The sequence below is a fragment of the Eumetopias jubatus genome, unplaced genomic scaffold (genome assembly GCF_037043125.1).
Source record: "Eumetopias jubatus isolate StellerSeaLion01/CBP00866 unplaced genomic scaffold, mEumJub1_p1.0 scaffold_6, whole genome shotgun sequence".
Lineage (NCBI taxonomy): Eukaryota > Metazoa > Chordata > Mammalia > Carnivora > Otariidae > Eumetopias > Eumetopias jubatus.
The window spans coordinates 81,897,298-81,914,615 of NW_028274812.1; the positions used below are offsets into that span (position 1 = coordinate 81,897,298).

A 17,318-nucleotide genomic window follows, 5' to 3' on the forward strand; every position below is an offset into this window, starting at 1 on the left:
GGGAAGAATAGAGATGGATTGCACTAGACACTAAGAGAAAAGAGTTTCACCATCTCATCCCTTCCCTACTGGGTTTCTTACTAACAAGTCTTTCTGTTTGTAGGTCAGATGAGCAGATTCAATCAGATGCTGAATCAGATTCCAAATGACTATCACTCCAATCGCAACCAACCAGGCCCACCGGGTCCCCCAGGCCCCCCAGGCAGCGCGGGGGCCAGAGGAGAACCGGGACCTGGGGGGCGACCAGGCTTCCCCGGCACACCAGGGATGCAGGGCCCCCCGGGTGAACGAGGTGGGTTTCTCTGGCTGCTATGCAGGGATAAAGAAAGGAGTTTGCAAGTGTGGGATCTGGGTCAGGTTGAAAAGCACGTGGAAGACTGGACTTGGCAACTGCTTTAACTATTCTTGTTTGGACAGCCCCAGAAGAGCTGTGTGTCCATGAACCTGTCTTTTCATTCAGGCAGCCCCAGGCCATCGAGATCTGTATCAAAGAACACAGGAAGATTTTGTCAGGAGATCTCAGTAAAGATAATGCTATGTTCTGATGGTTGTTGTCATTGTTGATGGAAGAAACTGTATTTTGGCAAACTCACTCGGACGCTAAAATCTGATTAATTATTGTGACTGGCAAGAGTTGGGCACCAACTGAATGTACTTAAGCAGCCCTACAGCTTTAGATCCAAATTCTTTTGGTTCCTTTATTCAGGGCCTGGCAGTGGCCTTACGTGTTTGTTTGGCTTTAATTTCATGGTAGATAAGTGTCATTGAAGGAAAAGAAGAAAAATAAGATTATTTGATTCCAGATGTTTCAGGACTCTGGGTGGTCGCTTTGGTCAAAGCAGCAGCTAATATTCTGGAGAAGACTTAGATACTTTGGTAATTCTGACGGTTTGGATGTTGTGCAATGGGGCTCCCAAAGATAAGATACCTTTAAGATGTTTCTCAATGAGTTGTAACTATTTATTCAAGATTCCCGTTCTAAATTACTGTTTCTAAAAAGAATATATTAGACATGTTTGTTTTCTTCAAATAATTTTTCCCCTGACTTGTAGCCAGATTTGTTTCTTGGCCATGAATCTGGAATTACCCAAATGTCTAGAAGGAATTTGGCTTCAAGAGTGAACTTCTGTGAAAAATTAGGTTCTGCTTTCACTAAAACAAGCGAATTACTTGAATTGAGCATTATCAGTTACGATGAGAACTACGTGTTTCCCGATAATTTTCTCCCTGTGCTTTCTCTTTTTGTCCTCGCTTAGGGTTGCCGGGAGAGAAAGGTGAAAGGGGCATTGGGTCTCCAGGACCTCGAGGGCTGCCTGGCCCCCCAGGTACGTTTGCCCGGACATCAAATAAGTAAACAGCAGAAACACTGGGAGAGCGTACAGCCCCAAGAGATTCACCATCTAATCTTCCGAGCTTCAGGCGGGCCTGCCACCACGAATATATTTTAGCAAGAAGTTCAGCTTGTATAACCTCCTCACTTTTATGTTCTCTTTGTTCAAAAAACTTTTTGACTGTGTTCCATTAAGCATTTACTATAACTTTAATATAAAAGGGTGAGAGTTTTAGTGACACAGAGGGTTTCTATTTTCGTTTTTATGGAATTCCTATTTGTTTTGTTTGGCCATGTAGCCTTTAAGGATGGTGTTATTTCCTGTTTCTTCTCATATTCTTCAAGATGTTGCTAGCAGACCGAGAAAATAATATTCTCACTAAAAAGCCTGACACATTGCAAGATTTCATTCACAGTTTCTTTATTGGTGTTTTGGAAAGAACTAATAGTCGTCTCGTTGTTTTATGCATTTCATTTCCTAGGCCGAAAATGGATTTTTGTTTTTCTTCATTGTAAGGTCCACGAGACCCTTGTAACCAAGGTCAGCCCTAGTGGTTAAATCTTTACATTTATGTTAACCATAAATAAGTATAACTTGATCCAGAAATAACATCCCTTTACATAGTCTGCAGGTGTGAAGCAGGTGCTCCCATGTTTTCCTGGTAGTCTGATGTGGCTAATATAGCCATTTTCTTCAGAGAGTTTTGTCTCTGTAAGAGTGGGAGCCATTCGGGGAACTCACTGATATCTTTAGTTTTGCTTAATTCTTGGTAAGTCAGTTTTCTTTGGATAAAATCGTTAAAGTAGTTCTGTCTCTGTCATTAACTCTCGATGGATCACTGGTAAGAAAGTTCCACACTTTAGTTCATCCTGGTGATCTCTTAGGGGAATATTTTCTTTCTGTATGCTAGTGAATCATCTAGTCTGGAAAATTGTTGATTGCCTCGGGAGATGTATTTAACAAAAGGGGAAATCTTTGTTTTAACCCCGCACTAGGTCCACAAGGAGAATCCAGAACGGGCCCACCAGGGTCCACAGGATCCAGAGGTCCCCCTGGCCCCCCGGGTCGTCCTGGAAACTCAGGTACCCGAGGCCCCCCAGGTCCTCCTGGGTACTGTGACTCGTCCCAGTGTGCCAGCATCCCATACAATGGGCAAGGCTATCCAGGTATGTTGTTGCCCGCGTAGGAACCCAAATTCACCTGAATTAAGAACCTTTATGGAAATCAGATTCCCCAGGATTGAAGGAAGGTTGATTTGGGGATTTCTTGAAGATAGCAACTCTTTCAGTTACGTGTTTTGATTATGTAGTAACACTGTTCTCTCTTAAAGCGTGAAACGTTGCTTCATTGTTAGGAGTTGAATAATTATTTGCTTTTCCTTCCTGTATTTGTACATCTGCCAAATCACATTGTAAACCTCTCCTTAATTTCTTTTGGAAGTTCAGAGAATGCAATCAAATGACTTTTTTTTTTTTTTTAAACCTAAAGATTGGGGAACAGGGATTTGTTGAAGGTAATTGTAGAATGTCAAGAGTACATACTAAAAAATTGTTTTGGGAATCTAATATTTAGGCAAACTACTTGATAACATGGGGCAGACAACTGAAAATAATTCACTGTCTCATGCTGTCCATAGTATTAATGTTCATAAAATCTGGGACTTGATTTTTTCAAAGAGTTGGTAGGGCAGGTCTAGTGTTTGACCATTATTGAGGCCAGATCTCTTATGCCTGCTTTTGGGCATGTGGGGACAGGGGAGATACGTTGATCTGGGAATAAGAAACTCATGCTGTGGTCAGTGGTGACCTTTTCATCAGCGCACCCTCAAGCATCTTGCAAGTTTTAAAAATGATACTGCTGTTTGATATGGTTGGCTACTAGCAAATAGTGCATGAGTAGTTGAATATCTAAATATCTATATATCTATATATTTATGTGCATAGTTATATATGACCAAAAGTAATAATGAATTTTAATGCCAATTTCTCATGCAACTCGTTCACAAAATTATAATTTACTTCTTTTTAAGAAAAATTTTAATTACCTCTACCTTATGGTATGTGTGAATAACTGGAAATATATGGATATATATATATATATTTTAACCATTACATACTTAGATGGATGTGTATATATATTTTTTGCATAGTAATTCAACTTTTAAAAACTATCATCTTTGACCTGTTTCAGGTTCCGGCTAACAAATTTTCTAAGTCGCCAGTGCTGCTTACAGTTTGAATACATGAAAATCCTGTTTCTGAGATGTTTGCGCACGTGCTTATTAGGAAATGAGTCTGTATGGAAATTTCACCACAGATATGGTTAAAGAAGCGGGTGGACATCATAAAGGAGGGTGGAGACTCTTTATACTAACTTGAATGAGACAAAAGCAGTGGTGTTAGTTTATAAGCCTGATGCATTTCAGTAATAATGTAGAAAAATATTATTAAAAAAAAAAGTTCAAACCCACAACCATGAGGAGCCTCAGTCGTGAAAGAGGCGCATAATAAAACTACTAACCAGCGGAGGTCATGCCATTTTGAGAAAAACAATTAACCTGGTTAAAGAGAAATGTCTTATGTAAATAATAAACTAATTGTGGCTTGTAAATGATTTGTATGTGATCCTGTCCACTAAAATCACTTAACAATTCTACAGTAAGCTTCTGCATCAAAGCCTGCTGCTTGCTCTGTGCCGGAATAACACCGAACGGAATCTCCTCATTTCTTGCTTGTTAGCAATGTGTCTGATTCAGGGCATGTGTCTTATTATTCTTATTTTTTGTACATGTACTCTCATTTGGGTTTTGTAATTGCAATTTCAAACCAAAGTTTTACAATCACTTTTTTTTTTTTTTTTGCTTCCTGTTTCGCTGTAGTCACTGGGGTTCCTTTACCCACCGAACTGTAACTCAGTCTGTGGGAGAGACAGCCACAGAAAATGTCCTGTACTGTATATTACCTGGTGATAGTTGGATTTCCCCTCCACAGTTCAGTTTCTAGGAGCCAATAACACTTCCCCTTATCTCCTCATCTTTCCAAATTGTTCTCTGAATTGAGGAGTTTGAACTCATGAACAGTGGCTTGGGGATTCGCGAAAATCCTACCTAGGTCTCTGCGTTTACAATTCTTTGGCGCAGCCTCTGACCGTTCCCAGGTACTTGTGCAATGATTGTATGTGCTGCTGGATCCTTGAAGGTTAAAAAAAAAAGTGCCATTTTTATTATTTGATCATCACCAAATTCTCTCTGCAAATGGACGTAATCAGAACATTGTAACTTATCTATTTATAGTAATGAGATTCAGACTGGAGTGCCATCACCTCGGGTGATGAATTTAGCTTTTGCTGTATGTGTGCCTTCCAAATCATGCCATAACTGTAATGTTGAATCGGACAGAGCCGTACGTGCCCGAGGGCGGGGCCTACCTGCCCGAGCGCGAGCCCTTCATCGTGCCTGTGGAGCCCGAGCGGACAGCCGACGAGTACGAGGACTACGGCGCCGACGAGCCTGGCGACGAGCAGCCTCCCCACGGGCGCTGGCGGCGCGCCCTGCCCGGCAGTTCAGGGCAGTGAACCTGAGACCGCGCGCGCAGCGCTGCCACGCTGGGGGGAGGTGTTGGGATTTTCATTGACAGGTCAGACAGAGCAGTGTACGTCTTATCTGCGTTTCTTCCGGTGTTGCTTCATCCAAGAGTATGCTTTCTGACTGTAGAGAACCTTGTTTCTGCAGGAAACCTAGCTCGCTGCACGCAGTCTTGTAGACATTTTTGCCTTTGCCCTTGAAATGCTTGCAAAATACTTTGCTCGCAAAAGCTGCAAGGAGAGAACGTGCCTTGTGTCTTTAGTTAGCACAAAAGGCAGCCTCAGTGAAACTCTTAGGTTAAGCAGTAAGTCCTGGAACCCAGAACGACTGTATATTTCGAGAGGGCAGTTCATCTTTTCCCGTACTTGTTTGCAATTCAGTTACACCACGATTCAAGTAATTCCCCTCCTCAAACGGAAAAAGAGGAAAAAAACCCAACTCCATTGCAATAATTTATCTTCCTCTTCTATCTTCTGTTATACGTTAGGGCATAGAATGCTCTTATACATCTCCTTTAACAACCACAAACCTTAAGCCATGTAGCTGAAATTATTGTATCAACTGGATACAGTTCCATATTGCCTTAAACCTCCTTGTTTTAGACACACTAACATTTATGCCAAATTGCAGATTATTCTGCAAAGATGGAATTGCATGTTTGTGTTGTATATTTAGTATGAACTTTTTTTTTCAGAACATAATGTTTCTTAGTTATCAAAAGCAGTTGGAAGATGTTTGCAAGACTATGAATATAGAATTGCTGCTTTTATATTTTAACTGCAGATTGTGAATTTCACTGCCTTATATTATTTATTTCTGAAACAAAAGAGGCATTTTTCAATAAAACTACTGAAAATTTGACATGGTATGTTTTTTTCTTTGAATGGCCTTTTGGAGTGTTCAGGCGGTTGTCACAACAAACAAGTTTATATCCTTGGATACGGTTACAAATCTTGCTAATACTATTAAATTATGCTAAATAACTTTAAATTTTTAATGATACGGTGAAGTCATAGATAATGTTGAGAGCCTTAAAAAGCTCAGCAGATTCCAAAGGCTTTATTGAGAATGTAGAGGATGTGTGGGTTGGTGGAAAAACAAGGAGGTATCCTAGGGGACCACAAACAACCAAATAATCTTTAACAACCCACATGATTTTGATTTAATCACCTTCCTATACCATATTTTACCCAATAACATGTTTAATGCAAAAAGGAAAATTCCTTAATGGAAATTTTTACATTTAGTTTTAAAAATTTTCTAAATGTAAAAATTTCCTTTTGCACTTTGGTGAATTCAGTAACTTCATTCTAAATAGCAAAGAAAACAATGTAAATGCTGGTTTGAAAGAACCAACATCAATCGAAGGAGAGAGGTGGTGATAAAAAATTTGCTTCAGAGCAAAACATCTGAGTTAAATACTTCCTGGAGACCAAGATCAAAAGGAAACGACAATAAGTGAATGCATTGTGTTCAGGAGGTTTCCAGCAGATAGTGCTAAAGTCATAGCATTCACCTGTAATTCCCCAGTACCTACATTTAAAAAAAATTTTTTTTATTATTATGTTCAATTAGCCAGCATATAGTACATCATTAGTTTTTGATGTAGTGCTCAACGATTCATTAGTTGCGTATAACACCCAGTGCTCATTGCCACACATGCCCTCCTTAATATCCATCACCCAGTTACCCCATCCCACCCACCCCCCCTCCCTTCTGTAACTTACATTTCTAAAGTTAGAAGAGACCACTGAGATCATCCCAGTTCAATTCTTTGCTTTATGGAGAAGGAAACAAACTTAGCTAATTAGTATCAGAACAAGACTAAGACTCTAGGTCTTGTGGTTCTTAACGCAGTTTTATTAGGAAGTACTCTCCCCTTCCCCTCCTGGGAACACTTATACTCTCCAGGCAGGAGCTTTCAAACCTTACAGTTTATGAATTTATTCTGATTAATCTTCTGATTCATTTGGGTTTCTGATGCTCCTTAATGAAGAGCCTTTGTATCAGGAGACTGAAGACAGGTTCAGTTCCTTGTCACTGACCCAGCTGAGTCCCAAGACCACATGAGTTTGGGGCAAAAAGGAATTCCATCTGCTCTCACTGGCTCGATGTGGGTTTGATTTTTTTTTTTAAAGATTTTATTTATTTATTTGACAGAGAGACACAGCGAGAGAGGGAACACGGGCAGGGAGAGTGGGAGAGGGAGAAGCAGGCTTCCCGCAGAGCAGGGAGCCCGATGCGGGGCTCGATCCCAGCACCCTGGGATCACAACCTGGGATCACGACCTGAGCCGAAGGCAGAGGCCCCTGTGGGTTTGATTCTTGACATCAACGATGCCCTGAATTAACTACCTGCTAGTCTGTGCTGGGAGAAGGGATGAGGGGCCAAGGGTTCTAACTAGGGGATAAGCACAAAATTAATATCTAGGGGAGCTACATGTTGTGATTTTTATTTTCATAGTATATCTGCTCCTTAGTTTTGGTAAATCTTATGTTAAAATTATTTCTGTAATACCTGATCGAGTGGATACGGACAAGGGATAGGGAGAAGAGGCCAGGTAGCCCGGGTTTAAAAATTAATGGTAAAACCCCTCAAAATCAAACATGTGAGTGCTGGTTTATTTATTCAGACTCACTTTGGAGGAAACATAGCACAACCTGAAGCACTTATTCTAGCTCTTTAAATTTTAAAGTGTTATAAGAAATTCATTTTCTATAATTTGTATTAACAGCTAGTTCTCTTATTTTTAAGAAACTAGTCTGAAAAGTCTGAAGGGATTGTAGCTTCGAATGAGGTCTACTGTGGGAGATATTTCAAAAATTTAAAAATAACACATACATAGATACTAATTTCTGAGCATTCTTATAAGAATATTTTGTACAGTAGGATTAACAATTTTTTAAGTAAGCTTAACAGGTGGCTGCATGTATATTTTCTCAGATTTGTGAGCGTCTGTTTTTGAGTCTGTAAAGAATTATGCTGCCTAGGGGATTGCTCAAACTTGCATTAAATTTTTGTACAAATAAGGTGAATATAATTGTTTCCAAGTATTTATGATATTTTACATATATTGTACTGTATTTGGCACATTAGGTTATGTCCTCATTTAGTTTTTTGTCATAATTTCTCCATAATAAAAGGGACTTGATCATACTACCCTCATATGGTTTGAGTGCCTTATAAAGAGTAGCCACTTGGGGCGCCTGGGTGGCTCAGTTGTTAACCTGAGCCTTCGGCTCAGGTTGTGGTCCCAGGGTCCTGGGATCGAGCCCCGCATTGGGCTCCCTGCTTCGCGGGAAGCCTGCTTCTCCCTCTCCCACTCCCCCTGCCTCTGTTCCCTCTCTCCCTGTCAAATAAAAATAAAATAAAAAAAAGAGTAGCCACTTATATAAAGAACAGCTGTGGTAAATCTTTTATTTTTCAAAGGCAATCCTTTAAATACAAGTTAACATTGATCCCTAAGTCTCTCTATACTTGAGGTTAGAAGATGAATTTAAATGTGAATCTCTAAATGAACACTTATTAACCTTTTCACTCTTAGATCTGGCTGCTGAAGTCTATTGGAAAAATCACATGGACTTACTTTCAGGGAATGACCTACGTGTTGGTCACTTACAGACTGTCTCCCATGCTGATGTCTTACCTGGTTCTTTATCAGTACATCCAGCAGTATATCCCTCCTTGAAGTTCTACAGACAACTCAAAATTAACACATTTGATATTTACTAGGATTAGAATTCAGCTGTGACTAACAGAAAGTCACAAAACAACAGTCGCCTAAACAAGTAGCAATTTCTTTATTTTTCACGTTTAAAAAGCCAAAGACCCAAGCTCTTGCTATCTTGCTGCTCTTCTGTTTGTAGTTTCCATGGCCCAGTTAAATAGATAATCCAAGATTGTTAATTGAGCTCTGGCTATGGTGTCCATATTCCCCTGCAGGAAGGAGAAAGGATGGAAAAAAAACCCCGCCCTTCCATTTAAGTACACTTCCTGGACGTTGTAAACATAACTTATAATAAAAAATTTATATTCCATACCATTAGCCAGAATCTAGTCATTTGGCCGTATCTAGCTCTAAGTGTGAAATGTTACCTTTATTTTGGGTGGCCATGTGCCAAACTAAAACCAGCTATTCTATTACTGTGTAAGAGGGGAAAGGAATACTGGTGGTCAACTCAAGGCTTCAGTCTTTGACACAGTGTCCAAATCTCAACATGTCTCTCCATAAATCTGATTTCCTCCATTGTCCGCGCCACCCCCATCATCAAGTTCCTCAGGCCAGAAATTTGAGAATGACCTTAAATTCTTCCTTCCTTCATTTCTCACATCTAATCAGTGAAGACTAGCTGAGTGAACTCCCACATATTTCTGAATCACCCTCATGACTCAATTGTTACTACTCAATTTTAGACCCTTGGGATTTCTTGTCATGACTATAATAAATGGTCTCTTAAAGGGTCTCTTTTCCTGTAGCCTTGACCCCCCCTCAAATAAGTCTTCAGATTCTAGAGTGATTCAGCATGTTGGAAATAGAGACCCAAGAAGATGTATATTTTATTTATTTATTTATTTTTTTTTTTATTTTTTTAAAGATTTTATTTATTTGACAGAGAGAAACAAAGTGAGAGAAGGAACACAAGCAGGGGGAGTGGGAGAGGGAGAAGCAGGCTTCCCGCTGAGCAGGGAGCCTGATGCGGGGCTCGATCCCAGGACCCTGGGATCATGACCTGAGCCGAAGGCAGACGCTTAATGACTGAGCCACCAGGAGCCCCAAGAATATGTATATTTTAAATATATTCTTCAGGTGAGTCATAATGATCAGCCAGAATGGGAAACTCTTAACACCTTCTGTCTTTGGCTTTCGATATATTTTTTATGCCAAAACTATATTTTTGGCCCAGTCCTTTCTTTTGAACCTTTAGGCACATACATCCAAGTGCCTTGATACATCTCCAGTTGGACATTTTACAGGCATTTCAAATTCAGTATGAACAAAGTGAAATCCCTCACTCCTTGGTCCACCCCAGTTTTTCTTTTTTAAAGACAAGTTTCTTGTCTTTGTGAGTGATACTCTCTCAATGGCTTAACTTAGAAACCTGATAATTAACTTTCCCTTCCCTCACCTCCTACGTCCCATCAATCACTAAATCCTTTTGATTCTCTCTCCTAAGCATCTTTCAACTGTTCACCTCTCCCATATCCCCATTGCCATTCTTTCCCTCTAGGCCCCATTGACTGGTCTGGATTCCCCAGAAGTCTTCTATCTGGTCTCTTTCCAGCCACTTTTTCTTCACTCCAATCCATTTTTCTTACAGCTTAGCAACCAAAATGATTTGTTAAGAATGCAAATCTGGTCACATCACTACATTTCTTAAAAATTTTTAGTGGTGTCAAGTTCAGAAACCTTATCAATACTCATTAGTCATTTGGTTGGTAAGCCAGCTAGGACAGATGGGTCTTGGGAAAGAGACATCCATGAGGGAAATCCTGTGTTGACCATTGACCTCTATGTGGGGAAGGGTGGCCCACATGTTAAATAGTTGTGGCCCACAGTGTGAGACTGCAGGGCCACCCTGAACATGCTGGCTGATCTAATAATGCACTTGTTGGAGGAACTGTGCATTGGGTCGGGGGGGCACTGCAGCAAAGAGAAACACATGGCTGCCACAGGGTACTGGGCTTAACTGTGGGTGGTTTGGCTGCACACCCATGTGCAATTAGAGCCGAAGCTTGAGCTAGAAAATTGGAAGTAGAGCTGAGATTAGAGAAGAATGTGAGGTTGTTGGCTTTGGGGCTGAGAGATGAGGTGAGAGGGCCGGATAATAAGTTGGTGAACTTAGCATGTCATTCTGCAAAACAAGGAAGTTGCAAGCTGCTGTGGATGAAGGTGAAGCATTGGTGACAAAGCCTCATTGGGACACGAAAGGGTGCAATCCCTGGGAAAGTGAGGCAAACAAAATGGAGGATGCTGTAGTGATTGACAATGGAATGGATGAACACCCCATGCCTTCTGATGCCTAATACAAAAGAAAGCAAAAGCATAGCAGCAACAACCCCAGTCAGTGGGGCAGCCCCCAGTTCATGATGAGAGAATATACTCTCACTGAGCTTATTGCTATAGCTGCCAAGTCCCAGCAAAAGGCCAAGGGAAGTATCCAGACATAGTACAGCTATGAAGGTGGGGGAGAAGGGGTAGGGGGTGGGAGGGTGGGGGGGTGGGAGTGCGACGGGAGTGCGTTTTCTGACTCAGCAGGAAGCAAAGAAAATGAGCAACTTTCCTACCCACCATGGCCTCCAACAGCACCTGTGCTTAGGGGGTTCAAGGCACTCACTACCTTATAGACTGGATTATTCTAATCTGCAGGGAGGCTCGGCCCAGTGAAGGGGGTTTCTCTTCTCCCTGGGCATGTGTGAACCCAGAAATTTCTAAAGGAGGTACAACTAATTCCTAGGGGGTAGGGAGTGAGAGAGATCATATATGCCCCTGTCTTTGAAAGCCCAGACCAGGTCACATTCACTGTAGGAATGAAAGCCATGATACTCCAGTCTGCCCTAGTACCTGGTATGGATGCTGATATCTATGCTGAGCCTAGCTGTGGGACAAGACATTTACGAGATCGAGCAGTCCATTGCTGATCTGGGGGAAATAGACAAATCCTGGGAATTGGTATGGTTGTGGGAAAAGCCCGAGACAGAGAGGGAGCTTGAAAAGTCAAAAGAGAATTTATTCCAATCAATTGTAAAGTACAAAAGTAACCCAGAAGCAAATGTGGTTTGACTTTATTGCTGCCGAGGTCTCGCTTGAAAAGACAGACTGAGAACCTAATAATGTATTGGCCAGCCTATGGAAAGCCTTGAAAACGAACAACGGTTCAGACCTGCCCCACCTGCCCCTACTATCCCATATGCCCCATCAGCTCCAGCAGAGGCCTCAGGGATGCAGTCCTATCAGGGGTGGGACCACCCACACCTCGGGGAGAGGATGAAGGCCAAGATTGCCTGTAGGTGAGGGCTATGCGGGCAATCAGAGGCTTCACCTTGAGCACTATTCATTGATATCCCAGAGATAAACAAAAGGTGATGGTTCTCATTGTTACTAGAGCTGAATGTACTCTAATACAGGGTCACCCTTAGAAGTTTTTTGACCATTTTAGTACCATCGATGGTTACGATTATGGGTAGCAAGTTCCCTTTGACAATGCAACTTGGACATTCTCTTCCATAAGAATATGAGGCTTTTATCTCTTTAATACCAGAGAAAACATTGGGAATGGACATTTTACAAGGTCAAACTCTGAACACCTGTACAGGTGAATTCCACCTCTGGGTTATAGTCATCAAACCAGTGCTAAGGAGAAATGTCAATGGGGAACCAGTAAGAATGGCAACAGTCAAATGATATAAATTGCCTGGGGGACATAAGGAAATCGGAGAATGGAACCAAGTGGGTATTGCACTCCCTGCCCATTGTGCTTTCAACTGCCTGGTAGTGCTGGTAAAAAAGCCAGATAACTCATGGCGGAAGATTATGGACTACTAAGAATTCAACAAGTATTACTCTCCATCTATGCATCTGTGCCCAGCATTGACGCCATCTTAGATAACTTTGCCATGGTCCTATGAGTGTGCCACATTGTACTGGACTTAGCAAATGCTAAAATGCAAAAACCTATCTGTCTTGGAGCTGCCTGAGACCAGCCTTATAAATAAGTTCTCTTGCTTATTGAATCTGCCACCTACCAATCTGGAGTGATCTGCCTCTCTTCGAGATCTCCTTGACCTCTGTGTACAGAGGCCAGTTTCAGATTTGACCTGGGAATTTCCTGATATTTTGAACCAATACCTATACTTGTGAATTCGAGGCAACGTGAACAATAAAAAGTAGATAATTGAAGGGATGCCTGGGTGGCTCAGTCGGTTAAGCATCTGCCTTCGACTCAGGTCATGATCCCAGGGTCCTGGGTCCTGGGATCGAGTCCCACATCAGGCCTCCTGCTCAGCGGGGAGCCAGCTTCTCTCTCTGCCTGCCACTCCCCCTGCTTGTGTTCCCCCATCTCTCTCTCTGACAAATAAATAAATAAAATCTTTTTAAAAAAGGTAGATAATTGGCTAGATTATAGGAAACATTTCATGTTCTCTTTTTCAAGGTTGATAACTGGAAAATGAGAAATAGAGGTTGTTCCAAAGTCTCACTGAGTTATTAATTCAAAAAGCCTCAGGTGTTCAGGAAATGCCACAGAGAAGAAAGGATGTTTTTATCTTCTTTCATTAAAAAGAACTCTTTTGTCCAAACCACTCCCTCCAGAACCAATACCTCATAGGATGGTTAGACGATGGTGTTTGCTATGAAATTGATGTTTTGTTGAGATAACTGTAGTCAGTCATTGGAGCTTTTGATTGTAGTTAAAGTTACCCTAAATGGGATGAACCAAGCACGTAAAATGGGAAATACCTTTAATCAGAACATTTCCCAGGGTTGCCAAATCAAAGCAGATGTGAGATATTTATCAATTTAAATTTCTGCTATTTATATACCTCAAAGCAAAAGCTACTGAAACATGTTTAAGGTCAATTCCTTTGAGTGGAACTCAACTAACAAAGAGAATTTACACATTTTTCTTCTATATATACCTTTAACTTTACATTTTCTTATAATATGTATTTTGTTTTTCTCAACCTCTCATTTCTTAGTTTCTCAGCCAGCAATATTAATCTTAGAACAGAACGCAAAATGTAATTAATGCAAGTGGACATATTAAGTTAGATTTTAAGAGAACGTCTAATGAAGTTATAAAATATTTCCCATGGATATTTTAAAGACAGGAAATAAAACAGACATGTAAGCTCTTTTGTGCCTGGCATGATGCTAAGTGCCTCCACTTAGGCATTCTTGAAAGTATTATTATCCCCATTGTACAAATGAGAAAAAAACTTTCAGAAAATTAAATGACTGCTGTGGTCATACAGTTAGAAAAGAGAGGGGGCTTCCACTCTAAGCCTTTCTCCTATGCTGTGCTTTCCTTACCTGTGGGGGTGTTGGCTGAGTTCGGTCTACAAGTCATGATGCAGTCAAGAGTGCAAACTTCGCTCTCAAATATACCTGGGTTTGAGCTATAGCATGGGTGCTTTCTCACTGATATCCTAAGAAGTTAGTTTACCTCTCTGATTCTAAAGTTCTGAAAACTTGGGCCATATGCCTACCTCTAGAGTTGTGGGAACATTAATACCAATATTTATTATATTTTTGGCCATATGAAAAAATTAGGCCGGGGTGCCTGGGTGGCTCAGTCGGTTGAGCCTCTGTCTGGGGATCAAGTCATGATCCCAGGGTCCTGGGATGCAATCCCTCAATGGGCTCCCTGCTCAGTGGGAGTCTGCTTCTCCCTCTGCCTCTCCCCCAACACTCTCTCTCTCTTTCTCTCTCTATCACTCTCTCGCAAATAAATAAATACATAAATTTTTTAAAAAGGCCAGATACAAATCCTGTGAGAAAGTATTACAGAATATTAGTTATTCCAGCTCAGGCAAGGTCATTCAGTTCACTTTTCAGCTGAAGCTTTCTTACTTTCTCTTCAATTTCCATTCCATCATGTGAAGTTTTAACACCTGTTTCTCCTTTTACATGTTGATAGCTTATAGTCCCTATTTTCATTACTCTTCTCAATTGAGTGAGAGGAGAAAATTATGTGAACATGTCTAGCACATTGGTCACTAAAAATAAATGCTGTCTCTTTCCCCACAATAGCTCCGGTAAATTGGTCTTAATGTAGTGATTGGATTTCTCAGTGCTTCTTGGGGATCCTGGAGAAAGCTATTGTAAAAGGTTTTAGTAAAGCTCTTACACCACAGGAATTTAATGTTCCCTGCCTTGACTTAACCAGATGGAAGAATGTGGAGGAGGAACATGGTAGGGTTGCATAAAACAGGGAAACTCTGGGAATAATTTTTTTTAACCTCTATCAGAATTTGTTAATGAGGAGAGTTTCACAATTTTTAAAGGTATTGGAATTATGTCTTTCTTAAATAACATTGTGTTCTTAGGTTGTGAAGCCAAGAGTTACATTTTAAGAATAAAATAAGAAGGGAAAGCAACTCACCCAGGGCTTGGCAATGCAGTAATGGAAAAAGAAAGGCTCTGGAGCCAGGAAGACCTGGATGCAAGTCTGGACTTTACCACTTACTAACTGCTTTGGGAAAGTAATTCAACTTCTCTGAACTTTACTTTTCTTTTTTTAAAAAAATATTTTTATTTATTTATTTGACACAGAGAGAGACAGCAAGAGAGGGAACACAAGCAGGGGGAGAGGGAGAGGGAGAAGCAGGCTTCCTGCTGAGCAGGGAGCCTGACATGGGGCTGGGTCCTGGGATCATGACCCGAGCCGAAGGCAGACACTTAATGACTGAGCCACCCAGGCGCCTCTGAACTTTACTTTTCTAACCTATAAAATGAGTGTATCTCCCTTGTAATGTTGTATCAGAAGTAATACGTGCATAAACACTTGATATATATTAATTTACTTTTAATCTAATGGAAATTCTTAAATGGGTAGAATAGCTTTTTCAACATTTGATACAGGGCTTATTTCCATGCAGATGTTCTGTCATTCATTATAATGAGTGGGATACCAGCAAGCTGTTAGAAGAGAGGGAATGTACCAGAAAAAAATGTAGCTTTTTGCACAAACTCTTTTACAGTATGTCTAAATTGGAGCTGACTGGGAATTCCTCTCCTGTCCTCAAGTTAATCAGCTATTTAGCAGAATTATCTTTGTCATGGCATATTTCTTGGCAGAAATCGATCTTGAATTTAAAGGACTGTCAGTGAAGTTAATAACTATCTTTAAAATTCACATAAGAATTAGATACCATCATGTTTGGGAAGCATATGTTCAAGAAATGATAGGTCTTGTTACTAGTGGAAATACCTTAAAAGACCTATCAATTCAGACAATGGCACCAAGGATTTAATTACATTTACTATCCAAACTGGATGCAATCTAATTGTTTACTGTGCTTTATCTTGAGTATTTTGAGAGCTTCCTCAAATTGGAATGAATTGTTAACTGAATTATTCCTTGGACTTCCAGCATATTCCATGTATAAATATTCTGATCTGCAGATAAATAAAATGTATGTCCAGGAAGTCACTTCAACAAATTTAGAGCTTAATAATTTACTTGTGAACAGAACAAATGCCTCTTGGCCATCTCCTCACACACTGACAACATTCTACTCTTTTAGAATTGAATAAAAAATAATAACACATATCAACCAGGAGTCAAAACACCCTTTGATATACTGTGGCTTGCAGCTGGGCAAGAGGGTCACTCAGACATCCTGGACACAGAAGCTTCATATGGGTTTTGTTTGGGGTTTTGATTCTTGTGGGCAGGCAGCCTTAACCACTGAGTACTTTCCATGTGAAATCCAAAGTCTCTTCCTGGATCTTGTGGATAAGGAGAAACTTCCTAAAACGTTGGCCCAACTTCTCATTAAACCTTTGGTCACTACTGCACTGAAAATGACGAGGCACTTGTACACTAATTCTTCAGTGAAATCTATTAAAGAGATTATTAAAATTGAGTGTGATAAGATGATAACAGCTGAACCACCAGATTGGCAGTGTGGGTGAGGGGCAATGGGGGATTTGTAGGAGGGCATCTTCTTGAAGAAGGTTATGCTTGAGCTACGTCAAAAAAGAGAAGAAGACTTCCCTTTTATCACTCTCAAGCATGGTGCTAATTCAAATATCTTTTGTAAAACGTGGCCTCATTATTCCTACAACATAGTGGAAAAAAAATAGTATGGAGAAAAATTACATTCTATAAAGGCTAAGGTAGTCTTTACTGTGATTGAAAGTGATAGATCCTTGTTTTAGTTCTGATTTTTAATGAGTAGTCAACCTTTAAGTTGATTCACTAACATTATTAATAATATCAAACATTTATTAAGTGTTTTATCATGTGTCACTATGGTGCCAAACATACATAGGCATTAAATGAGTTAATACATGACAAGCACTTAGATCAGTTCATGCCATGTAGTGAATGCTCAAGAACATTTTTAGCAATTATTGTTATCACAAATCTACTGTTATATACAACCTATTATATAATGGGTATGTGGACAGAAGTTTGAAGTGACTAAATAATATACTCAGGATCACAGAGTTAGTAAACAACATATTTGGGACTAGAATTCAGGAATGTCTAATTCAGAGCCCAAACTCTGAATCATTATGATATACTCTCCAGTTTATTAAAATTATTTTCTAACAACCTGTAAACTAAATTCATATTTAGTAATGGTGGAGAACATGAGCTCGTACACATTACTTTAACCTAGACTATTGCCAGTCAGTTTTTTAAAGCCCTGATAACATGTTGTATACTGTAAAGAAC

General features: G+C 40.3%; 1 protein-coding gene across 1 annotated transcript in view; it reads left to right on the top strand.

The window, feature by feature from the left end:
* Positions 1-4,904, top strand: part of COL12A1 (collagen type XII alpha 1 chain) — a 111,805-nt gene extending 106,901 nt beyond the window's left edge. Inside the window, exons 62-65 of the mRNA XM_028097677.2 lie at positions 104-292; positions 1,257-1,325; positions 2,327-2,497; positions 4,729-4,904. Of these exons, the coding sequence (XP_027953478.1) occupies positions 104-292; positions 1,257-1,325; positions 2,327-2,497; positions 4,729-4,904 (605 nt within the window). The remainder of the gene's footprint in view (positions 1-103; positions 293-1,256; positions 1,326-2,326; positions 2,498-4,728) is intronic.
* Positions 4,905-17,318: the final 12,414 nt, after the last annotated feature.